At 34.6% G+C, this 27957-nt stretch overlaps 1 protein-coding gene across 1 annotated transcript in view; it reads right to left on the reverse strand.

Moving 5' to 3' along the window:
- Positions 1-27957, reverse strand: part of EYS (eyes shut homolog) — a 718119-nt gene that overhangs the window by 376863 nt on the left and 313299 nt on the right. Inside the window, exons 26-28 of the mRNA XM_065730862.1 lie at positions 22113-22284; positions 21477-21555; positions 14188-14387 (exon numbers count right to left, since the gene is read on the reverse strand). Coding sequence (XP_065586934.1) covers positions 14188-14387; positions 21477-21555; positions 22113-22284 — 451 coding nt within the window. The remainder of the gene's footprint in view (positions 1-14187; positions 14388-21476; positions 21556-22112; positions 22285-27957) is intronic.

A 27957-nucleotide genomic window follows, 5' to 3' on the forward strand; every position in this document is an offset into this window, starting at 1 on the left:
CCAATCCTTTAACCTGGTCTGTGAGAACCAGGTTTGCTGAAGGTGAGTCTTGCTACTAAAGACTGAGATGTAAAAGGCATTCAGTGCCCCAGATTTTTCCATTTTCACTGTTACCAGTCCCCTGCTTCATTCAGGGATGAATTAATGTTTCCCATAGTCTTCCTGTTATCATAAATGCTTTTCAGGAACTTCCTGGATTGCTTATGTCCTGTATTGTCCTTCCAAATCTTGTGAAGTTGCTCCTGTTTGTCCAGCAGTCATATAGGTTACAAAATAGTACAAAAAAGATGAGGCTCTCTATAGTCAGGCAACCCGTATTAAACCTCCACTATAACATTACCTAGCCCTATCCTCACTTTAATAATTTAACGCATTAGTATATAGAGACACTTCAGGGAGACACATCAGAATGTTGAGGTCCCAGGAAGAGTTTGATGTATTTATCCATAATGGTACCTTGTAAGCACTTCCTGACTTATGTGCAAGTGAGGAAGGTGATCCCACTTAAGCCCTAATTTTGTTTCTTTTGTGATGTTTTCCTGTGATAATACCCTATACTCTTGCTTTGTCACACTGCCTGCCCCTTCCTCACTGGACTACTGATTAATCTCTCCATCCCCTGTCGTTCTTAGTTTAAATAGCTTAGGCAAATACACTGTTTGCTGGGTAAGAAAACTGACTGAGGATCAGGCCCAGAGAGTGGAGATGAATGGAGTCAAATCCACATGCCAGTCAGTCACAAGCAGTGTTCCCCTGTAGGGCTTATCCTGTTCTTTTTCTTATCCTACTCTCTTCTTAGCAGAGAAGCATTGATGATAGAGGGACAGTTAGACTAGATTACCTCAGAAATCTTTTCCAATCTTAACAATTCTATGAAGCCCTCTCTATGAAGCAAGCCACCTATTATGCACAGAAAGAAGTGAAATAAAAATGGAACCCAAACTCACTTAGCTGGTGAAGAAGATCTCTGACTACACAACACTCCTCAAAGAGCAGCCCAGATCCAAAACATATTCTCCTTCCAGTGGCTGACCTTTATGTGAGCCTAGGATGGCTCTACCCTGGGTTCACACTTTCTGGTCATGTGAGGAGCACAGGTGCAACAAATTTCCTTGTGTTCCCTGGGCCAGCAACACCCCTTCCCCCAGTGCTCAATCACCAGTTCAAGCCATGACCTAACAGTTCCTCTGCAGCCACCCTATTTGCAAAAATACTTTTGAATTGCTTAATGAGGTGGCTCCCATCTCCCTGAAGTAGATATCAATCTGTAGACAGGTTCATATGGTCATGGAAGTCCAAATCCCATTGCAAAAACTAGTTCTGAAGCCAGTTATTGTTCTGTCTTATTATAAAAGGCCCCTCTTCTTACATTCATTCATTTGACTGGCACACAACCTGTGCCTCTATACCCTTGACTGCTCCCCTTATTGCTCTGTAGTCCCTTTTAACACTGCATAGTTTCCCCTGCAGGTGTAATTTTTATGTGGAGTAACAGCACATGGAGTAACAGGAGGGGATAGTTGCCAGAGGATCAGATGAGCTTTGCAGTCCCTCCAAAATATCCCAGGTCAAGGCCCCCAGCAGGCATCAAACCTGCAGCTGTTTCTATAATGATATACATTGACATTCTAGCACCATTCCTACATACTTCTATTTGTGTTAACTTGGAAATTCAAACCTTGGTTGTGAGATATATTTCCTTAAGCATTTTTTTTTACTATTTTTACAAGTTTGGGTTAGTTGCAAGATTTGATTTGTCCATATTTATCACTTAAGTCTCAAAAGACTGATTCTACCACATTTTACGTTGAATGTTATACTGTATCTCCCTTAGTTTTATTGATTTCAGTGCTCTCACTTTCTGATTAGGCTATGACTCATCAGTTAAATAGGTTCAGAATGTGGCATAAGTTTAATAACTTGTAAGAGCTGCCCCTAGAAAATTCAGTGGATAAAGAACCTACGTTAATGAAATATGTAAGTAGCAAATGGCAAAGTAACACATGAGAGGACTGTGAACGTGATGAGTGCAGAATGGTTCTAATCACAGAAATACTAAATGTTTTCTGAGAAGTACCCAGTATTCAATAATGCTTATCTTGCCTGAAATTCATTCTTTGATACCTTTTACAATAATATGATTGATCCATGCTTGTAAGCCTTCAAAGAGTGTATTGAAGAGAGTCTGTCCTCTTGACTGGTGCTATTTTGAGTTCTTTGGTACTTGAAAAGTACAAAATGAAACTAATGGGAAAGTCTGCAAAAATCACTTTGATCCATTTTGCTTGAGGGAAAAATATCAAGAGTTCATAATTAAGACAGAAATTTACAGACTTTAAAAATAGGTGGATATTATTTAAAAATGAAATATTGATTGCATGTTATATATAGTAAAAGAGTACACAAGATTCTTCCACTCGCTGCCAGATATTGTTGTTCTTGAATTTGAAGGGTTGATGTGGCTTAGATAGGATTTTCTTCATTGTTTTGAAGCAGTTGGCTCCAAGTATAAAGAAAGCATCATGCTGAGCTACTGGGAGCTGCATTCATTCTCATTTGAAAGCAGGCCATGCATCTAACTTTGCCCTCAATTTCCAAATAATCTCAGCAATATGCACCACACATGTTTTTTTAGGCCTCTGAAAAAACTCACACTGGTAAGTGTCTCTTAGAACACTCACCTTATTAGTGATCTGAGCTTGTCTTTCTTTCACTTTGGTTTCTAATTTTGCGCACTTTCCACAATCAGGCGATGAAGATGTTTGCCAATACCATTAATACTGACTTTTTTTTTTTTGCAGGTAGAAACACAGCTTTTCCTTCAAAACAAAGTGAAAAATAATATAATACTGCGAATTCTGTCATAGCTTTTCAGAAAACATCCACTGATAAGAAACAAAAAACAAATGAAATGTCAGCATGATAATACTTGAAATAAATTATTTAACTGGATATTGTGTGCGTCAGCACAAATTTTATCACTGAGAACAAGACCAGGAATGGTACTTAGATTTCCATATTCCCCTATCACCAAAGCTGGCTGTTGTTCTATTTCAGTCATTCACATACACCTTGGAAACTGAATTTACTTTTAGGGCTTTTCTTTCAGTACATCAACCAAAGAGGAAAAAGAGAAGAGTTAACAGCAGCAAATGTTAATGTATTTAATATATTCTATTTTATTTATAAAGCTCTACTTAAAGCACAAGTTCAAAGGATGGAATATGAATTGGAGGCCACTAAAAATGATATAGATTATTCAGTTCATCTCACTTTGACTATAAAACTACAGCACTGATAACATATTATCATAAGCAGTAAGATGATATGACATTGTTATCAGATCTCTCTTATGATTGCTATTCACTGTACAGTATGGCTATGTTTATTCCTGATCTACAGGAAAAGATTCATATTATTGAGTTTGTTATTCTATCGCATAAAACATTTACATGGATATTTAGTGATGACCCACCTGAGTCTTATCCCATGGGAAGTTAAACTTCCACATTGTCTGCAATGTTATACATACTAACTGTGGAACGAAGATCTGGAGAAGAATTAGAACTTGGACATGAAGGAGGTAGAACAAAGAAATAACTGCTTCTGGAATATTTTCCTTGGAGCAACCTCATACAGAATCACTCTTTTTCAAAGTTAAGAATCACAGAATCACAGAATTGCAAAAGTTGGAAGGGACCTGAAGATATTATCGAGTCCAACCCTTCTGCTAAAGTATATAGCCTACAGTAGGTTGCACAGGAAGTCATGCAGACAAGTCTTCAGTATCTCTAGAGAAGGAGACTCCACAATCTCTCTGAGTAACCTGTTTCAGTGCTCTGTCACCCTTACTGTAATGAAGTTCTACTACATGTTAGTATGGAACTTCCTATGTTCAAGTTTTAACTATTACTCCTTGTCCTGTCACTACACACCACTGAGAAGAGCCTGGCTTCATCCATTTGCCTCTGACCTCCTTTGAGATATTTATAAATATTTATGATATTCCCTCTCAATCTTCTTTTCCCTTGGCTGAACAGACCCAGGTTACTCAGCCTTTTCTCATAAGGGAAATACTCCAGGCCCTTTATCATCTTTGTGGCTCTCTGCTGGACTACTTCTAGGAGATTCCTGTCTCCTTTGAAATGAGGGGCCCAGAACTGGACACAGTATTCTAAATGTGCCCTCAGCCATGCTCTTTTTAATGCACCTCAGGACAACATTGGCCTTCTTGAACATAAGGGCACACTGCAGATTCATGGCCAACCTGTTTTCTACCAGGACCCCCAGGTCCTTCTCTGCAGAGCTCATCTCCAGCACGTCATTCCCTAGCCTGTACTGATGCATGCGTTTAGGAGAGTGTAAGAAGAAATCTGGCAAGACAAGCAGTGACTGCAGAACTTCAGAATGTCAATGATATCTTTCACTGGGACTTGTAGAGATATTTTCCCATAACTGCAGAGATAGCAGTGTACTTTTTATCAAGCAACACACCACCATCTCCAACTGGAATGAAAAGTCTTCGCCTACCATTGGGCAGCTGCTAACCAAGAGGACATAGGTATATGAACCATGCAACTGTTAGAAGAATCACTTATTACCAGATTAAAGTGGTATTGGCACTGCTAAAAAGAATGCCATTAAAAAATAAATAAATGTTTAGCTGATTTTTCCCAACTGTCTTGTGGTAAATGAAGTCATCAGTAAAAACAGACATTTATCTGTCGTACTAATATTGGTAGTCAGGCACCCATAGTAAATTAAGAAATGCTAGTTTGTCAGGAAAAGATGTGGCTGTTGTACTCCCAGCAACCTAAACATTAGTGGTGTTAGTGAACAATGACTTTCATACTTTTCTTCATAGCATCCTCATTTGTAAGCTGAGAAAATCTGAACTAGATCACCAAATTGTTAGATGACTTGAAATTCAGCTAGATTGTTATTGATTATCTTGATTATATTGATTATTATTAAGCTTGATTACCTTACAGAGACGTAAACAGTGACTTATGACTTAGTTAACTGCTGATAATGAGTGGAACATCTAAGGTACTGAGAGTGTTCAACTTTCATCTCAGCCATCTTAATTATATTATCTAGTGCTGATACCGTGAATCTGCAGACAGAAGACTCATGAAGCAGAGTGGAGATGAGCGCAAAGCTCTGTCATTGAGGCCGAGAAAATTCATGCTATAGTGTACAGCCAACTAGGTAGCAGTCCTGTTAAAAAGTATAAAGTGTGGGTTATAATAGATGCCAATTTGCATGAGGCAATAGTACTTTCTCACTGCAAACGTGACTATCTGCACACTGACATCTATTAGGTGCAATTGGGTCAGCAGATCAAGGGTGGTTAACAACCCTTCCTCTTCTCAGTGATGTGAATTTCTATGATTCTGTGATTGTTTTCCCCATTTCATGAGACATTTAGCTATAGACCTTTCATTGCCACTCTAATGAGGTCATTGGAGATAGGCTGGACAGCAAAGACTCCAGTTATGTAACTTTTATTTTAACCCATGAAACACTGTTATTTTCTGTTCTTGAAGAAATTCAAGAGTGGACGAATATATAGCAAGTATACATGACATACACAACACTACTACAGATCAGTTTTATAACAGATGAGCCATTTTTAATGTTAGGCATAAAGAAAAGCTTGGAAAGCTTATAAATTTTATGAGATAAAGACATATCAATATTTAAAGACTTTTGAAAATAACCTTTGGAAAGGGTCTTAACATTATTCTGCAGGTAATCACTTTATCTGACCATTAAACTGAGATGTATATGTAGGGACAGATGAAAAGTTGGGGAAAAAAAATCTTGTATTTCTACCGAGTTTTTCTGGCATTCCTTAGAAGTCTGGTTAGAGCAGAAGAAAAATGAACAAGATGAACCTTGAAATGCCACTTTCCCTCCCCCAAATCATTAACATAATATCTAATCAAAAGAACTACACACTGAAATTGCACAGAGCTATGAAGATTATGCTGAGAACACAAAACAAAGTTTTTACAACACTCAAAATCAGAGGAATAATATTTAACAAAAGTTATTTGACAGTATTCTAGCATTAGTATTTCCTACATAAAATTACTTTCATAGCTGCAGAAAAAAAATCATTTTAGGGGACCACGGTCACCATTACCTGCTGCTATAGTACAGAGACTTTAGAGGGAGAAAAATTAACCTACTGAGATTGGATTTTATTAGTACAATTTTTGCAGGGCAGGAAACTTTGTGAAATGAACACTGAGCTCTGTGTTCTGCAAAACTGAAGATTAGTATTTCAGCATGAAATCCTCAGAGAAAAATGAAGAACCTCATGTAAAACCAGGTACAGAAAAAATATTTCATTTCAGTTATAGACATTTTGTGGTATTTTAGAGAAATTAAAGTAGGATTATATTTTATGTCACATTTGGTTATATAAATCAATACTTAATGTATATTTTAAAATATGAGTAGATGGTAAAATGGTTGTTGAAATTAGAGCAAATACAGTAGCATCAGGAGACTTGGCAAAGAGCAAATTTATGTGGTAAAGATACTGCTGCTATTTGGTGATATCAGAAGAATGTATCTAAGAATTCGTTACAAACAGATACACTATTTTTGCAAATTTATCTTAAATGCCACCCGAGTAAGATAATGGTATGTTTGCCATCTATACTAAGCAGCATATATTCTAAAGACTGATAGACTTGTCATAACTACTACTGCTCTCCAGACATACATAGCAGCTGTATATGTTTTTGTTACTTCTTTTTAAATTCTACTATAAGTTTGACCAAATTGTTTTTTTTTTTTCTCACCAGAATTCTATAAAGACTCCACAAAATAGAAAATAAAGGATTTTAAACAATAACACATTTAACATTTTCAAATGTCATATAAATTGTCAATTTATTATATCAAAACATCCAAGTACTTTATACAAATGCCAAAGTATTTTTAAAATACTATATTTTTGATAAGTTTGTTGCCATATTTGTTCACAGTTACTACTAGAGTGAAAAATTACCATTAGTATGTTGCATGCCATTTGTGTATATGCACTCAGAACATGCATCTTAGAAAAAAAAAAAAGAAAAAAATGTTAAAAATTTTTGAAGACAGTAACACAAATTTTGAAGACAGTAACAGCAAAAAGCGTCAAACATTTTTTTGTGAATCACTTCTGCTCTATGATTTAATATTATATACAAATTTCTGAATAAAGGCACTATCTTACATATGTTTAAATCTTGTTGCAGGTGTTAGATTTTATTTGGGGATGCCTATTTTGAATAATGTTGTATTAAAAAATTCTCTGTGTGAGGTTAGAAAAAACAGAAATACTGTTTTACAGGCACTTTCCTAACTGCTCGGTCACTGGATTTTGTATAATGGGGGATGTGTAGCTCTTCATATAATGGCTTCTGCTACATGAGGTCAGAAAAAAAATTTTAAAGAAAAAGAAGAAAACAGAAATAAGATGGAAAACTAAAATGAAACAAAACACAAAAATCAGGTATACTCTGTCTTCCAGGAATTTAATTTTTAGAATGTTTGCTTTAAAAATAAAAATAAAAAAACAAAAACAACACAAAACCAACCAAACAAAATCCCATCAGAATATGTCAATTGACATTATCCATTTAGATGTATAAGAAGCAAAATAATTTTATTCAATAATGGGTATCTGAGTAATCTGTAGTAGATTTGTGATGTGTTTTTGAGTTGTTTTTCTCCTGCTCATTTTGAGTGCCACATTTCCAGACAACATTGTTTGTGTTACTGTACTGTAGAATCTAGTAGAGTATAACTTACTGATGAATTAAAGAACTCTAAAAATGACAATTTTAACCAGATGAAGTGCTACCATTTAAAATAGTACGAGTAAAGCACCACAAGGGGAAGCCGAAAATCCAGAAGCCATATTTGGAATATGTTTCTTAAAGCCTTGCCTTCCTTCTTGCTCCACTTTTACAGCCTCTTAGCATTTTCACATCTTTGTATTTCAGTTTTCCAGTTTAATTGGCTAAATGATTCTGGAGATATTTTAAATAATTTAAGATTGAATATCAATATGGATATCCACTTGAGTGACAGAATACCAATTTTTCTGTATTTTAAAGCACTAAAGAACATACCTATAGCAGCTATTCTATCAGACACACTGCACACACCAAACACTTTTAGACACATCATTTAAAATACTAATTCTGTATCATATGATTTTGACCTTCTGGTAAAACTGCTAGCATACAAGTAACATTTCTAAAATGGATGTGGTGCTTCTTCACAACTATGGTATATTCCTTTACTTTTTTTGCAATATCATACAAAAGAGCAATATATCAATTTGATCTAATCTGTATGAGCAGAGGTACAATAAAGCATATATCAATCACAACTGAGTAGAAAGTATGCAAGTTAGGCAAGGCAAAGAGTCCTTTTAACAACATTTCTAAAAACTCTAAGAACATACATAACGTTAATTCACTTGGTGAGTAATTTTTGAATTAGTTACACATTTTAATTATGATTCCAGTTCTGCTTATAGCTGAAAATGGTAACACTACTACCAGTTAGCATATGCAGTTTATTAAATTCATAGCTAACTATGTATTAGCATGTAACAAATAAAGACAGTGTTATACTTGTTTTCTTCATATGTGTTATGTTTATATATGTGTTATGTTTATATATGGAACATGGCTATAGATCCAGAAAAGTTAGAAAAATGCATAGAAATTATTAACATAATTACTCATGTTTACTGTCTCACAGCACAGACTGATTTAATATAGTGCAATGTAATGAAAAATCTTGTATATATATCTTTACTTACATATATATTTATGGGTAAAATAATTAAACGTGGGAGTAGCATGTGAACACATTAATACTCCAACTTTATCTAATGTTATGGTTTTATGACTTTTGTTACATCACTGGTATTCCACATCATAACATCATGTAGTGTATTAAGAGTTAAAGAAAAGCAGTTTGGGTCCTTCCAGCTTCTGGAGAGGGTAAACCTCTCCACGGAACTGTCTTTGCTCAGGGACCTGGGTCTACCTGGTGGGTGATGCAGAGTAATGGGGATGTTCAGTGTGTACCACAAGGGAATTAATGTGGGGAGAGTGCCCTCAGTAATTCTATGTATATATCTATATATAAAACCATAACATCTAACCATTCTGCATGGAAGTTACAGTTCAGTGATCAGTCAACTTAAGAGTAAAACTAAAACACCTGTGTTTATTTTCTTCCCAGCATCAAAGAAATGCAAGGTATTACTGTGGGAGGAATAGACGTGGGGAAAGAAAACATTTTGCCACTGTATGAATCACAGATTGGCCCATACCTTGGATATTGTGTGTTCGTGACCCCTTGTGTCAATAAAGATAAAACAGAAATAAAAAAAGCCTGATAAAGGGTAGTAAGTATAAATAGAAATTTAGGACAGCTTAAGGACTGGGAAATTCAGGAATCATTACCCTGGAAAACAAGGGGCATGGAAAAATATGGCAGTGGCTCACAAAAGAAAGGTCAGGTTGGCTTGGAATCATCTCTTCATCCTTTTCCACATTTCAGTTAGGAGGCAGGAAATTAAGTTAGAAAAAGCAAGGCTTAAAATTTAAAAAGTGAAGCTGTTCCTCATATAGCAGGCTAAATCTGTGGGACTGTGTGCCAAAATGTATTGTTATTCTGTCTCCAGTGTTGGAAGGGACTTCTGGAGACTGAATAGTTTAAGCAGCCCTGCTCAGAAGTTCAAGAGAAGACTGGATAAATAAGAGACCCACTATGTTCTACTAAACAAACCATAACATGCTCAGGAAACCCGTGGTTTGAGTGAAGATGAGAGACTACTGGAGGGCAAGAAATATATATGCATTTTTTGTATTTTTCCTGGTCATCCACCTATGACTACCATTGGAAATAGTATGTATGTTGGATAGTTATTTGCCTGAACAATTATAATCCACTCTTATATCACTAGGTAACATAATATATACATGCAATGCAAATCCTAAAATATTAATGAGTCACAAAATGGAAGCCATCAGGTTGAGGGAGGTGATCCTCCCACTCTATTCTGCCCTGGTCAGGCCACATCTAGAGTGCTGTGTTCAGTTCCAGGCTTTTGAGGTCAAGACAGGCATGGAACTTTTAGAACTTTTAGACAGAGTCCAGTGAAATGCCACGAAGATTTAGAGGCCTGAGCATCTCCCTTATGAGGAAAAGCTGAGAGATCTGGGAATATTCAGCTGGGAGAAGAGAAAACTGAGGGGGGATCTCATCAATGGTTATCCATATCTAAACAGTGGAAGTCAGGTGGATGGGGACAGGCTTTTGTCAATGGTGCCCAAACAGAGCAAGGGGCTCGTTGATTCTTGAATTCAGTTTTGTATGATATACTGCATCATAATGTTAGTTCATAATCCCTAGGAAAGTCAGAAAGTAGGCTAAAATATGCAGATTTCATATTATTATCCAGCATTTTTGTACCACTTCATGATATCTAGATGAGTGATTTAAAGATTTTGACAAGATGTACCAAGGCTGACTTATATCATATACTGTGAATGCATCTGACAAAATAATTTGTTCCTTTCACTTTGCATGTAAGTAAGAGTGGGTTATGAAATTTTATAAATGCTAGTGAATGTTTGATTAAATACAGGCTAAAGATCCTTACGCCTTTCCTTACATATATGTGGATTATAAAGTGAAGTATCCAGTCTTACACTACTTACTGCATTCATTACAATCACTTCATAAGCTCAAATAAAGAATAGTAAATATAAAAACGAACATTTAAAAATATTTTCAATTCATTTACAGGAAAGGTTGAACAATCTATTCCCATTTTACAATTCTTCCTTACTAAAATCTCGTGAGCTGCAAAAACCTTACACTGAGTCGATCAGGTACTGTATTGATCAAAGAAATACTCTTAGGTGTTCTTAGAATACAATATTCAAGTTACAGGAATTGTTTTCATGAATATAAAGGTTTTTTTGGACAGATGACACCAAAAAATCTTCAATTTTAAACCAAACAATGAACTCAAATACACTCAAAAAAAGAAAGATTTGAAATAACGATTTCCATTTATGAACCAAAAAACAGGAGAGAGCTATTTGTTACCATATACATTTTTAAGACCAGCAAAGTGGACCAACAAAGTGAAAGATGAAAGACAATGATTTAAAAAATTACTTTGCTTCACCTAAAAAAAACATTTAAAACACCAAATATGCTATGATTTGCTGGAAAAATACAATGAAGCAATAATATTTAACGATTTCGTCTAAGACCACATATTTCATAAGGTTATTAACATTGTTTTCATTTGGTCAGGTTGGAAGCACTGCACAGATAACCCTTCTGAAGTTAGCATGACCTCTAAAGCTAGTCAGTAGGAAGGATCCGAAGGGCAAATTTGAAAAAGGCTCTATGCATGCATGAGTGGGGAGGGAGGTTTTTTCCCACTTTTTAAATCCAAAACCAAACCTATCAAATAGTCTTGGGAACAAAAGTTGCAGAAGTGAGGAAGAATTAGCTATGGATCAAATATAAAGAAAAATGAAATCTGACTATTTCATATGGAACGGATTATTTTCCTTAAACTCCTTGCAAAATACTATGAAAAGTTCTCAGAATTCTTATTATTCATTATACCAACCATATGTAGGTTAGGATGGATTGCCTTCTGAAAGACCCTCTAGGCCTCATGATAGCTTTGTTATTAGTGAGCTAGATCATAAGGTATTCATTCTCATGGCAGACAGTTCCTTTAATTAAATACACAGTACAAAGCAAGGTAGGTGGGCATTTCAGTTGGTGATCTCTTTCCTGAAGCCCCAGTTCAGTGGCAGTCTGCCCAGGGTAGAACTGAATTACAGTTCCCAGCTCCTCTCTCATTTCCAATGAGTTGTTTTAATTTTAAACAACATGTTTAAAGACTTAAAGATATTTCACATAATACACAGTTCACAGGGTATCCCAAAGGGTATTTTTAGTATTCATTTCAGGAAAGAGCCTGCAGAGTTGTTCATGTAATTGATTCTCCCATAAGTCAAGAGAAGTTGGACCATTAACAATACCACTGGGTAAAGTATTCCATACATCACAGCTGAAACTAAGACCACAGTTAAGGCAGTCTGACACTTATCTATTACTGAACAGTTTTCATTACCTGCTATTTCATTTTGCCAAGCAACACAACAAGCATTCCATAGCAGATACTCAAAATAAGGTGACTCTATACTAAACACTGGATTTTTGTCTTTCCTCATATCCATTCCATTTGAGTGTGTAACAGCTGTCAATGCTAGGATTTCCCATTTGTTTGGGTGCTTGTGGCATTCTGCCAGAGTAGGAGCTGCCTTTCTTATTTTTCAACTAGTCTTTTGTTCCATCCTCTGTACCAGTTCTATTTGCCCGTTTGCATACAAGTTGTGTTCAGAAAACTTAAACTAGGTATAAGCTCAGATATGTATTATCCTGATAAACTGATTCTTTAACAAGGCATACGCCTATTTTTTCTTTTCTTGTATGATTATGAAACTTTTCCACCTCAGATTCTTGAAAATGATGCAAATATTTGGTTAAACTACAAAAAACAGTAAGTCTTGGGAGTCCATGGGCTCTTCGTTATGCTAATTATGTTAAATACTAATGACATTCCATAACCTCTAATACAAGGACACAAAGGAAAACAGGTGGAAATTGAGCCACAGGTTAGAAGGAATAACCTTGTTTTTTAATCTGAAAATATGAATGGCCATATACCATGGGTTTTATCATACTAAGAAGGGATTCAAAATATCAAGACCTTCTAGTTTTTCTCGTGCCATTTTAGATTGACATATTTCCTTGTCTGAATACAGTGAAATTTAAATTTTATTTCAGCTTTAAAACAAAAGAATATGGCAAATAACCAGGGAATAATCAATAATTCTAAAAGAATAGACATTGAAACCAGCACCTGACTAGTATAGAACAAAATACTACCCAATTATAAAAGTATAAATTAAGTAGATTAACGAGGATATAAAGTAAAAATAAAAATAAAATCTAGAATGTGAAAAATTAGCAACATTTTTCTTAAATTTTGAATTCACTATCATCACTTTAACCATTTATATTCGATCATTTTTCCCTTATTTTTTTTGTTGATTTCTCCCTTAAAGGATATAATCCTTAGAGGAATTTTGTAAAAAGAAGTAGACAGTTACTTGTGTTAATAGCACAGGATATCTTTCTGCTTTTTTTTTTTTAATCTTATCCAGAATTTCTAATCTTACCCAATAAGGAGCATCTATTGTTTAAAATAAAAATAGTACCTTAAGCTTCACTTTTGTACATAAATCAAAATCTAGATATTGCACATAGGGAAATTACAGAGGGAAAATATTTGCGCTTCATTATGATATAAGCTAGTAAAATATTTTCTTAGCATCTGACATTTCTGCAGATTGATTGGATAACAATTCTGAGTTGATGTAATTATTAAATGCAGAGAATAATGTGTAAATTCTATTGAGTATATTAAGGGAGTTTTGCTATACTACAGTTACATAAGCGATAAGATTATACGTATGTAGTCATAAGCTATATAGAGAATTATGATCCTGGACCACAAGAGATTTCTTTGGATACATGCATTTGTAAACATAATACAAAAACCAATTGTTGACTAAATTTTATAGCAAATTAATATCTGAATATGAAATACAAGAGTATATACGCATCTATAAGCATGAGTTTTAAATTATTAAGTTCTGTTTATGCTACACATTTCTATATATAATTCTGAAAATGACTAGAAGAAAAATTTTTAGATAAAAGGCTTTATATTAAACAGTGAATTTTTAATAGTTTTTAGCACTAGATCAAGCAGTTACACTAATGTGAAGGATTCTGATTATTTTGCTAAATACTTGCAATGTCAGTATTAAAAAGTGATGGTTATTGCTCAGTTATACAGTGTCTAAAGTGATACATGGCTACATAAGAAAATTGCAATATATTAAATAACTGTGGTTATTTAACAATGTTTTCGATATGTCCTTAAGTGTTATCAAATCCAATTAAGTTCACATAGTGCATATAGCAACACTGCTCTGAAATCTTAGCAAATGAATGTCTATTAACTATAGCAGTTAAATGACAGTTCTTACTAACCTGCAATGAAAAGTTCTTCCAGGCCCATCAACACATACACCTCCATTGTAACAGAGAACTGAGCTCAGTGTAGGATCTCTGCAAACATCAATATCAATTTCACAGAACTTTCCAGTGTATCCAGTCAGGCAAATACAAGCAAATTCATTAACCAAATCTTCACAAGAACCTCCATTACTGCAGGGACTGGATTCACATTCCTGAGGAGGGAAATAACAATTCATTGACTACATATCTTTAAAGCACATTACTTATTCATTCATGTCTATAGCAAGTGCAAGACACTATCTGGAAATTAGAAGACTGATGGACATTGCTAATGTCTGTAACACAACAGTATCACATTTCAGTCAATGTTTTTGTTTATATAAAGATGATTTTATTACTATTCATACTCACTTTTGAAAGTGGTTCTTGCTTATATTTTAATTTCTCCAAGATTAATATTTTATATAAAAATCACAACAGATAGAAGTGCTTCCTATTAATTCCTTTATTAAAATTTTAAAGCACATTCTCAGCCATTTTTTATTTAGGTCCTGTCATAGTGAAAAAAGCCCCATTAATAGAATAATAATGGACAGAATAAATACATTAACCAAAGCAGTATTTTCCTTTATAAAATATTTCTTGATAAATGATAACTCTCTGATTATCAATTAATGCATATTATTATAAATAAAAACATACAGAAATGTTTATTTGTTCACATAATAGCAATTTCCTCTGAAAAAGCTACTGTGGAAATAATCAAATTTAAACTATGAAAACTAAAAGCAAATTAGTGTTTAGTCAGTGCAATTGCCAGTGCAAAAATGTGGTTTTGCCCTTGAGCACATAAACCTAGTTTTTGCTTATATCCCAAAGGAGTTTTATTTTGCTGGTGGACTGAAATAATCTAGCTAGACCCAGTATTTTAAAAGGGAATTTATTCTCACACTTACTTTAACTTTAGACGGTTTGATTTTTTTAAGGATATCCAAGGGCACTTAGATTTCCTGCAGTCACTGCAGTTGCCTTGACAGAATGTAAATTCAGAAACCCACAGGGAATTGTGAGAAAACAACGAATTGTGAGAAAACAACTTATTTCCCTGTATGTTTTCCAGCTGGATGTATATAGGATGATTTATTAGTGAGCTTTACATAAACTAATTGAATTATACATCCCACAGGAATGCTAGGGATAGTTTTATAGACTGCCAGAACCTCTGAGTATAGAAATAGTATTTTGCTACATTAATTAAATTTGTTGTTGGCAACAAATTGTTGTCCCATGTATAAAAGAAAGCCAACACAATTCACAGTTGATTTTTTTTGTCTTTTCTCTGTTCTAGTAACTTCTTTTTTCTAGTCTTATTTGCATTCACTAGTATCCATCTTTGTTCATTAACAGAGTAAAGTAAAGATCTATTGATTTTGGACCAATGTTTGACCTAATTATAATTCAAAATATATAATTCCAAAAGTGTAAAAATATTGGAAATAATTAAGTATACGTTCAAAGCTCAGAAAGTTCTTTTTTATTTTGTTTGCTCAATACATATTCATTCATACCAAGTTTCAAACTCACTGTAAAACCTTCTTGTTTTCTTCTGCAAAATATATATTTTTTTCTAGTAAAATCTTACAAAACTGCCCACAGCAAATAGTTTTACAGTAGCACAAAAAGTAGAGCACTTAGTTGACGTGAAGTCACACACCTTGACCATCATGTCAACTATTTCAGTTCCTTCCAAACTCTTGGGTTAACGTTATCCCATATAAGGGATATACTCAGGAAGTATTACACAGCATACATAAGCAGGACCCATGTAATACTTCCTGAGTACTTGTTTCCAATTGATATTGCTGTTCTGAATATGAGGTGTGGAAATGTCCATAACATCTTCAGCAATAAGGAATGATGCTAAGAGTTAATTTAACTTCTCTTACTCTGACCCTACCCTGTTTGCCTACTGTAAACCTTTGCCATCAAGCAAACCAACTAGTTGCCTAACTGTCCTTCTGATTTTGATAAATGTAAAGATTTTTTTTTTACAAAAGTATTTTTAATAAGCCATATTTCAATTTTTTTATTAAAATGCAAGTTTAAATCTATGTAATAGTTTCCTTAAGTTTCCCATTAATTCATTCATATGTTTTAGAACACCTTGTGTTCTTGATCTGTGAAATATTTCTGCTGGTCTTTTATTATATTTGTTAATAGCTCCTAGGCAGCTTGTAGGATTCTTGTGGATTTGTCTTGCTTCTCTTAAGTTACCTGACAATGATGTGACTCATTTGAATATACTTTCCTTTATTGAAATCAAATGCCCGCATGCTAGATTTACTTGTCTCTCATACTCCTTTCATACACTTAACTGTGCTAATAGTCACAGACTGACAGCAGTACTATCATTAACACCTCTGGATTCAAATGCTGGTCTTTTTAGAAAAATAATAGTCTAGTTTCAATGTTCAACATCTAGTATAATATTCTTCAATGACAATTTTAATTTTTATTCAGTAGCTTGATTGAATAATGTTAAAGGCGCAATACAATCTTAGACATGCTCCTCCAATTTCAGAAGGTTTTCCATTTTCAAATGTCTTTGAATTCTGTTGCTTATACCATCACGCTACTCATGTTCTGGGGCCAGGCCTCCATCTCCTCATGTCTCATGTGGAACTGACAGTCTTTCAAAGAAATCTAGATTTGTGTCCCAGATGTCAGTTTGCTGCTCAGCCTGAATTTAAAATTTCAGGAACATCCCTCCTATACTTTCCTCCATTAATATTTGTCAACACATGTCAAAATTCTCTGTTCCCCTCCAGTACACTGAAGTAATCTTTCTAGGGAAACTGAAGTAATCTTTCTAGAGATACTGATTATTTCGTATCCAAGGCTTCCAGCTACCTATGTATCTACTAATTGAATATTCCAAATGTTTAAGATACTCTGTTGCAAGAGCATTCTTGATGCAAGGACATACAGGAGAGATCAGATATCTGTTCCTCCTCTGTAGGACTTCTGTAGTCTGTCAAAACAGAGAGCTTACCACTTGGAGGAGAAATGCCACTGCAACATTCTTGAAGATGTCATCCATTTATCTACTTTTCTGTTATTTGTTACTACTCTAATTTCTAATCTGTATTTCACTATTACTTCTCCACTTAAAAAAAGCTTCAATCAGCAACTCTTACATTAAGAGAAAAAGCCTATTACCTAAGGGCAAGTAGTTTCTTGCACTGTTATATATACAAAAACTGCTATGTGGGTAGGTAATCACACTGTGCTTTTTGCTATAAATTGGTATCTCCCTTCCCTCCTGCCCTTGGATTTATCTACCTTCATCTTGAACATAAAATACATTGATTTTGGAAGTTTAAAATAGTTCAGCTTCTTTGAAGAAACTACTTACTCAACCCTTTTTACACTAATTTACAACAGGCAGAAAATACTCCGAAGTGTGAAAAAATTCAATACAAGCATGAATTAGAGCATCTAACCTGTGAGGCTTTTCCTATGCTCACCAACATTTGCCATATATGTATATGTTATACTCATAGAGAGAAATCTGAGAAAGAGAGAAACCTGAGAACGGTATTCTACTTTATGGCTTATCTGTAGTAAGTTGGTTATGAACCAGTCATCACAATCAGTGGAATCTAGACTCATTAAGTGAAGATGTCCCTTTCAAAATCAGCTGAACAGCTCTATAGATTTCACTCAACATTCACATTTTGAAAGAAAAAAAAAAAAAAAGAAAGAGAAAAAAATCAGCAAAGCCATCAAAACTTAATTCTGGAATGCAATCCTCATTCCCATTCATCTGTTCTCACTGAACCACCTATCCTTTCCCAGATCACCTGATCACAATCTTCTACCAGATAGAAGCAGGGGTACCACCAAGCTGCATAGCCTACTATGTAAGATAAAGTCTTGGAGAATATTTTCTAGCAAACTATATTGTAAACATATACAGAGGATAAAAAATCCATGAGAAAAAAATTGGAAAACATCCCAGTATCTCTAGGGAAATACATATAAAAACATATACATACGGGTTTGTTTAAATCAGCTTAGTTGCTGAAGTCCACTCAGCTGCTCTCTCAATCCCCCCTCATCAGTGAGATGAATAGAGAAAATAAGGTGAAAAAGCTCATAGGTCAAGATAGAGACAAAGAGATCAGTTATCAATTACTGCCACGAGTAAAACTGACTCTGCATGGAGAAAATTATTTAACTTATTGCCAGTTATATGAGGATTGTGAGAAGAAAAAACCTAAAAATGTATTTCCTCGAACCTCTTCTTCCCAGGCTCAACTTTGTCATTTCCTAGCCTCTCCTCCATATCAGAGAAGAACAGGGGCAGGGGGTATATAGAAAGCTGTTGTCTCTGCTTCTCCTTCTTCATGAAACTTTTCCCCGTTTCAGAGTGGGGTTTCTCCATTGGCCACAGTTCTTCACAGTAAGACTGCTTCAGTATGTTTTTTTCACGGGTTGCAGCTTTCTTCAGGGCACATTCATCTGCTGCAGCATGAGGTCCTCCACGGGCTTCAGTCTACTTTAGAATGGTCCTCTTCATGGGCTGCAGGAGAATGTCTGTTCTGGTGTCTGAAGAACTTCCTCCTTCTTATTCACTGACCTTGGTGTTACACATAGCTGGAAATATCTGTGTTCAGCATGGTCTTTTCTCATGCAGACCAGACCTGCAGTCTCCTCAAAGCAAAACTTTGCTATCTATGTGCAATATGGTTGCATATAGCGAGCAACCAGGAGCACAGTAAACAGGATAGGCAAACACGGCACAGCACAGCAGTAAGGGAATGGCGTGGCAGCTCGTGCAGGCAGGGCATGCAGGGAGGACACAAGGCAGAACAATTTCTTTTCATTTGGGAGCAGCACTCTGTCACAGCAATTTGTGCAGACAGGGTGCTCTTTCTTGCTTGCAGGTTTACAGAGGAAACACTCTTGATCTCTGCTAGTATGGTGATGGGTGTTTGCATGATGTCTGTAGCAGTGCCCCTTTAGGGAAATCCCCAGGGATGTCTGATGCTCTCACTCAGACAGAAATGGTAAAAAAGGAGACTGGTTCAAGTGGATGGTTGTACTGAGTGCCTTGAACCTTCTGCTAGTCACCTGCACAAGATGTGCTCAGGTAGATGATTGGTCATGCCAAGAGACTGAACTTAAGAAACAATTAAAAGACTTAACAGTATTAGAAACACTGAGTGAAAGAGTTTAATAATTTTATTCCAGAGGCAGACAACACTGAAAAAGAGGCAGCTTGGTCTCTGTTGATCCAAAAAAGCAGGGCTACACTGCAGTCCCCACACTCCAGCTTCACTACCAAAAATACAGGAATCTCTTACAGCTATAGACACCTTTGACACCCATGACCAAGATCTGCAAGAACAAACCATATTGGCAGCCAGCATTGGAAATTTAAAAAATAAAATCACAGAAAATTCCAAATGAAAATGGGGAAAAACTGTTTTACTTTGTGGGTGACAGAGCACTGAAACGGGCTGCTCAGAGAGATTGTGGAGTCTCCTCTGGAGATACTGAAAACCCTCCTAGACACTTTCCCGTGCAACCTATTGAAGAGAACCTGCTTCAGCAGAGGGGTTCAACTAGATGATCTCCAGAGGTCCCTTTCAACCCCTACAATTATGTGATTCTGGGAAATACACCAAGTGAAGAACATACTGAAGTATGTTTACATGGATTCATACCTTTTTCTTTAACAAAGAAGCTGCCTGATTTCAGTCTAGAGGAAAACAATTTTAGAGCACCAGTCTAGCATCGCTATACAGATTTGCACACTTCAATTCAGTCAGAAAGCCTTGTTGATCTCTGTACAATTTTTAAAGTCGTGATATATATCTGAGCAGGATGAATGAAGTATTATAACTTCTAAAAATATGACATCTGCAACACAGTCTAATCTGGGAGGCACAGTGCATGCAAATAAAATGAATATCATAAAATGAAGCCATCACTCCGACAGACTATCACATGTATATGTATACTGTTTCTTTCTGAGAATTTTTAATCTATGTATTTTCAAACATCTCAGTATGAAATACGGTTATCTTTTCAGCACAATTTTATGCAGTTGTCTACAGGTCATTTAATCTCTCACTCTCTCAAAATGGAGGAAAGTGTAAGTTATGAATGTTGCCAGAGAAAATATTACCCAAGAGTATTCTGTATTAGCACTGGCAAGAGCTGATAATCATATAGATCTGCAATAACATATCATGATGCACACTCTGCTGAGCTGAATTACTTTCTTTTTTTTCCTATGAAGGAAGTTCAAAGATAACATTTCAGCTAGATTTTCTTCCTTCTGTGTGAATAAAATTTATTTTCAACAAGAAAATTAGGCACTATACTTCCTTTAAATAATATAGAGCATTTTAGTTATCTAGTATTTCTAGCAGTAATTAACATGCATAAATAAGTTAAAAACAAGCTTGAATATCATTTTTGCATGTGTTTTTGGCAATTCAGAAGCACCTTATTAAAAGCCAAATAGCCCAAAAGGGAGGCAAAATCTCAATCCAGATTTTCTCTGTGACCAAATATATTTAGAATACCAAGATCTGATTAAACTGTTTGGCACAAACCCTGAAAAATTCTAAATCAATGTAATACTTTCCTGAAAGCATGGCCAATTTTTTAAGAGCTGTTCATTGTTCTGCCAGACGTAATCACCTTCTACAAAGTTGTTTGCTGATCATAGGACTCTTCATGGTACCAATTTGAATATACATATGCATTTTAATCCACAGCCATTCCCTGTGATAACGTAAAAACATTCTCTAACGTAAGTGGAAGAAATGGTCAGCGTTTTTATATATGTTTTTATATCTACAATTATCTGGAACATGTATATTCAAGCATGAATCATGTTTACTTCTGGTATAGAAAACTGCCTTGAGCTTTACTATTCAAAGCTACAGCAAATGGTCCTAGCAATGTAAAGGAGACAGTTGGGTCTCCAGACCAAACAGAAAGAATAAATTATTTTCAGGGAATATTGGCTTAGTTTGTTGTGACTTTTCAGATTTACCACTCACAGTTCACCTTTAAAGTTCTTTAGGCATATTGTTAATGTTCTTTCTAATGCCGTTTCATTTGAATATCAAATAATGAGCTTTTAGGAATGGACTTGAAACCACTGAATTTCTATCCTGCACTATCAGTAACCTGACATATTCAGAAATTATCTAAATGAAGTGAGTTTCAGGTGGCATATTACCCTTTCCTTTGTAACAAAATAAAACATGTAGACATACATTAATATTTATCTCACATCTTGAGCTGGTCCATCCTGGTTCACAAGAGCACTGATATCCATCAATGAGATCTATACAACTGAAATACAAAGCAGAATTATTCAGATGAATCTATGTAATTATAGATTCAGCGCTTACAGTATCTTCCCATACATTTCAAATTAGTGGCCTGATGCAAATAATGAAATCAACTGAATTTTTAATTAGGTTTTCTAAAGGGTCTCAAATATGCCTTTTATTGGTGCTAAAGGGCTTTATACGAATACTGTTTGTCAGAATAAAAGACACATTCCTATTTCAATCTATTGGTTTGTAATGGATAAAGATTTGCTTTTAAGCATATTAAAGTCTAATTCACATTTCCTAAAACACAGATTGTGCTAATGAAGCACAAAGGAAAGAACGGAGACAATATTACCATTAGCTTAAACAGGCAACATCTGTTATTTTTGTGATTATATTCTTTATGGAAATATATATATATATATATATATATATATATACACATATATATATATATATATATCAACCTTCCCATTACATTAAATTGTAATTAAAAATTATAATATCATTTATATATATTGCTACTAAAGTACATTATCTTGGAGATAATAATAATTAAATAAAAATAGCCACCTTCCATGAAGACAAGGATCTGGCCAGCATTCATTAACGTTTATCTCACAGTTTGTTCCAATGAAACCTCTCCTGCAGTGACACTTGTAGGAATTGATGTCATCAATGCAACTTCCATTATTTAGGCAAGGCGTAGATATACATTCATCTGTATTTTTTTCACATCTATCACCTATGCAAAAAAACAGAACAGCTGTGACTAAGCTTTGAACTCTAAACTAAAAGCAACTAAAGTTTATCTACTCATCTTATAAAGTCCAGCTAAAGTATTTTTATTTACATACATTTTTTACATAGCTCATTATATTCATGAGCAAAGAATGTCCCACCAGAATGTTAGTGTGTTTTTCTGCTTTTAGTTTTCCTGCAAATCAGTGCCACACATCCTCCATCTCAACATCTCGAAATACTTTATGAAATACTGACTGAAAATCAACAGGTACCTAGGGGATGTAAGATCATTATTCTGATTTTTCAGGTGTGTGGGTCAAGGGCAGTGTGGATGAGAGAAGAAGAATGGTTAATACAAAAAATCCACCACTGGAGCACAAAAAGGGTCCAGAAGCTAGAAGTTACACCAATTCCTCAGGCTCTACATTTTACAAAATAGCTGTAATGAGGCACTTAGTTAAGTAATTCAGTTTCAACTCAAAATAATTGCTATTTTATACACAAATGTGAACAGTGCATGAAAAGTTCCTATAGCCTTTTCTCATTGCTATGCTCCCAACTACTGGCAGCTTATTTTTAAGGAAAGAATACATAGCTAGGAAGAAGCACAAACATGCCCTTACTTTTGCTAGTCCACGTATAAGCATATAAGTGAAGATCATAAATAAAGTTTCCTTAAGGTCATGGAGTAATTTTTACCCCAGTGAAGACTAAGAGAGTAACTTTCACATTAATATGAATATTAGCAATTTATAGCTAATGTTCATATTTAAGGAGATTGCTTTTTTTTTTTTTCCACAATATAAACTCAGATTCTTAATTAAGTAATAAAAACCCAAGATAACATTCCAGGTCCCATATTGAACTTGGTGGCAACAGTCCCAACAGGCCTAGAGCACTGCTGTTGTGCTATGGTAGAAATTGATGAGGAAAATGAACTCAGCAGATGTCCCCAGGAAAATGAACTCTGAAAGGGGCTGCAGTGCATTTCTGTGTTTGAGTATATTGTGGTAAAATGGTACTTGAGATATGCTGTTATTTACTGATACATATTAGAAGGCAGTTCCGTAACCTGTTCCTCCACATGAGTGTCCAGCAAACAAAAGCTCTCATTCACGATCCTCAGAAACTTGCTTGTTTTCTGTGTCGCATTCTCTAATCAGTGATATCTTACTTAACTCACAATTTATAAGAAATTAAAACATTCAGAAACTGGCATTTTGTGAATATATTGCCAAAATCTAAATTCAAGAATGGAGAAGCGAAGCTCATCTATTCTACCATATATTCAAATTTCAAACACATTTTTTCCTTTTATGTCAGCATTAGGAAAGACAATTCTTAATCTATCTTAACAAATAACGCTTCAAAAGTCTTGGTAGGATGGTAATATTTCACAGTTAAATACCCTGAGTTTACATTAACTGCAATTCAAAAGAATATTTTTCTTTCATCCAAATGCTGAAGCCATCTCATTAACTCATATTTCTTTTCCATACCAACGTCAACAAAGGTCATTTTGTAACTGTTTCTTTTCATGTTTCTGACCCATTCAGAAAAAAAAGGCTAAGTTTTAAAATGTGATGATCCAGAATTCATGTATTTTTGGAAAATGAGTATTTTGGAAATGAGTTTCCTATAAATTCTTACTGATTTTAAATGTCCAAAATCAGAGTGAGCACTTATTAATGAAGGGGGAAGTATTTAAATGTATACACTGATAGTAGGTATTGTACTATGTACTCATACAAAAACAATAGGGATTATCTCTAGAAATTCATTTATTTACTTAATCACATATTATTTAGTAGGTTCAAATCTGTGTTTAAACAGTTAAAGTTCTCGGTTCAAATTCACTAATTTGTTTTTGTTAACGACACAGATGAAAGCAATGATAATTACAGAAATTAGAATGTTCCCATGAAAGTTAACACAGACATTCTGGACTTTAAAAATACCACAACACCCTACAATAGTTCTTTTCAATTGATGTTTTATCTTAGTTTATTATTCAAAATACTTTGCTTCACATATAACCTAACACCTTCTGCTGATATTGCTACCGTTAATTGCTGTGATTTTCTGTCCTCTCTTCAGAAGAAAAATCTGGAATCAAATCAAATTGCTCTTGTAAAACAAAAACTGTTAGTTTAATACAATATTTAAATGTTAATTCAGGAATATAACTGTAATAGATTTCAGAATCACATAATGAAATTTGTCAAAAATCAGATCTTTAGGAAGTTGGCTGAGATGGATTGTTGCAACCATTCACTCAAATAAGTTGACATATTGATATATATCCATTTTGAATGAGGGTTAGAAGTAGTCACTGATACTATTTCCATATTCAGATATGCTTCCATTAGTGCATAATGTATTCAAAAAATAAAAAAATCACAGCTAGTTAGATGACTGATTAACATACTGAAATTAAACAGATTCTGTTATGTTATCCTGCTCCTGACCTACCCTTATTTATCCTACCACAATGCCACTGACTTATTTTTTGATTGAATTTATTATTGAATGTAATACCAGTGTAGTGAAAATCCATAACTTGATTGTGAGAAGACAGTGCATAATTTAATGTGTTAATAAATGATCACAAAAATTATCTTTCAAAAGATAACACGTTACAAGAAAAGATACTCCTTTCCTGCAACTCATTTGAAGATTCAACCTTGATACAATCTAATATATTTAATAATCATAATAAAAAAAAAAACAACAACAACATGTCAGTAAAAGGGCACAGAATTGCTATCAAATCTGCTACTGCTCATGAAAGTATTTGATAGGTTAATTCTGCTGTACTGTACCAACAGTTGCTTGATCAGGAAAAAAAGAAAACTTCTGATCAAAGTGCCAAATGAGTCACATTATTAAAGCAAAGAAATGTGTTGGTTTTTTCTACATACATATAATTTTGTTGAAATTAAAGCTGTCAGACTGCATCTGCCCATTCCTCAACTTCTATGTGGCAGTGAAAGAAAGAGAGCAGAATTCACATAATAGCTATGCTAGGGAAATCAGAGTCTAATACAGCCCCACTATTATTAACTATTTTAAAATTAAGTATATTATTTAAGCTGTCTGTACTCCCTTCATAATAGATAAAGAGAGAAACAGACTGAAAATGTGACCTGTATCATCTGTCTGGGAGAGGAAGAAGAGGGAAAGGAAAAAATGTTATGTACAAATATGCAAAAAATTATCAGGCACAAATCAGTGATGAATGCCACAAATAAATAATTGCAGTTTAGTCCTTGGGGTCCCTCCAAACCCAAGACATTCTGTGATTCCATGCTTTGGGTGCTGTAGTCTGTAATTTTTTATTTCACTATTCAACTTCATTACTTTAAGATGCTTATTTCATTCCTTTATACACCATGAACATAATTTTGCTAAGTTTCAATTTATTAAACAGTAAAGAACATTTTTTAGAAGAAATTCTAGCAATAATCTCCAGATTCTTCCTCCTGATATATAACCTCGGCATTTTAATAATCTTTTGTACTCAAATGTGGCTGTGATTCACATTTCCAAGAGTAAAAATATTCTCATTTTTGAAACTATAGTATATATTCTTGTTTGTTTTCTTTAGATGTTTAAGAAAAATAAGACTTGCAATAAGACATAAGAACATTTACATATGCACATAATATCTATACAAACAAATATAAAAGTATTCAATTTTTAGGTGTAGAAACTGAGAAAGATATTAATGTATAGACAGCTTCTGGAGGTTTTTACTGAGATGATGAAAAGATGTGAGTGTTGTTCCAAGAAATTAAAAATCTGGTTTAATTATTTATAGTAAGTAACTATGTTTTATTACAGAAAAAGAAAGTAAAAAGAAAAAAATTGTGTATGAATAAGCCCAAAGACTTGGAAAAGAAAAACAAATGCACGGGAAAGAAAAGGAGTTACTGATGACGTAAGTGAAAATTAAATGCAATAGTAAATTACCAGATTATATTGATTTACATATGATGTTGAAAAAGATGTACCTGTTTCTCTGGTACCTCTGAGAAGCTGGTTAGGCACAAGAGCAGGCTCCCCAGGGCAGTGGTCATAGCCATAAGCTGCCATTTTAAGGAGTGTTAGGACAGTTCTCTTGGACATAAAGTTTGACATTTGGGTAGTCCTGTGCAGAGTTACATGTTGAACTTGATGATCCTTGTAGGTCCCTTCCAAATGAGGAAATTCTGGAACACTATGATGGTAAGCAACTGTGTTTAGCATAACTTGCTTTCTTTCCTTTTATTTGTGGATTTTTTTTTCCTTTCTCTTTCCTATTCAGCTGTCTTTATCTGAATCCACAAGTTTTCTATAGCATAATAGTTTTTAAACAGCACTTCAATATTGCTTCATCCAGCCTGTTTTGAGTAAATAAAGTGTAACAAATGTTTTCTAGCTATGCTGCAAGGAAAAATTAGCACTGATAAGGTTGCTCAGCCTGATTTTGTTGATGTCATCTTAAGGAAGATTTAGTATAGCTTAGTGACTAATACCAGAGATTTAGATTTTCTCATTCTGTTGTATTTTATGTTAGTAATAGATTTATTTCAGGGAATTATTTCACCTTCCTTGTATTAAGTTGAGTTAAATTGCTGTTGACTGCAGAAAGTTTGCTTGGTTGCTGTCTTAAATTAAATATATTTTTCTTTGTTTAGACAAGCTTGATGTCCACTGCAGTTGAGAAAGTGGAAAGAACTTTGAAAGTTAAGATTACACAACAGGAAACCCCGTAATTAATACAAACAGAGATTAATTTGCATGTTCTAAAACTTTAAAGACATACATTTTCATTAAATGTCAGCTTTAGACATTAAATAAATAGGCAGGGCTTTTCAAAACTGTAACTGTCCTTTTGATTTTAAAATGAATGTAAAAAACAGGGATTAAATACGTAAACATATCCTGTAGGATGTCATGTATGATATCTAGACATCTGAGCTCTAGATTTGGAGATTCAGGATAAGCAATCTGCATTAGGGAGTTACTTTTTGGCATTTTGTACGCCTATTCTTAGAGAGCATCAGATCATTGTGAACTGAACACCTTCTCCTAAAAAATGGTACAAATTTAAACATTCATAAACTTGTAAGAGGTGAAAAGGAACATAGCATTTAGAGACAGTTGAGAATTCAATGACACTTCTATTAATGTTTTATCAGTATCAAAAAGCTTCAGTATTAATACGGTTAAAATGGTTATACCAAAAATCTTTCCACATCCTTATTAGTACATACTTCCTTCCATGATGTCATGGCCCCCAGACCAGAGTACACCAAGGGCTGCTGTTCACCAGGCAGTGAATAGTGGTAGTAGTGTCACTCCCTCCCCAGAGGCACCATACCCAGAGCTGGAGTTACAGCAGGGAAGCAGCAGCTACCGGGCCCTGACACAGGGGTTAAACCATGGATTAGGCAAAGGTCAGGCTAAGTCCCTGCAGCACTGGGTCAGCACACAGCCAGAGCATTTCCCTGATAAGGGCAGAAATCATATTTACTGAGCTAAAGAATGATAAAACCAGGACTAAAGATATCGCAGTTTACAATTATGGTTCAGTTCATAGATAAGAAACTTACAGAAAGGGATGGTGAACAAGATAATTCTGTATGAGCAGAATCTATTTTTGTTTGAACTGGAAACATCATGTTACATT

The sequence above is a fragment of the Cyrtonyx montezumae genome, unplaced genomic scaffold (assembly GCF_038088225.1).
Source record: "Cyrtonyx montezumae isolate F1298 unplaced genomic scaffold, pur_monq_1.0 scaffold_13, whole genome shotgun sequence".
NCBI lineage: Eukaryota > Metazoa > Chordata > Aves > Galliformes > Odontophoridae > Cyrtonyx > Cyrtonyx montezumae.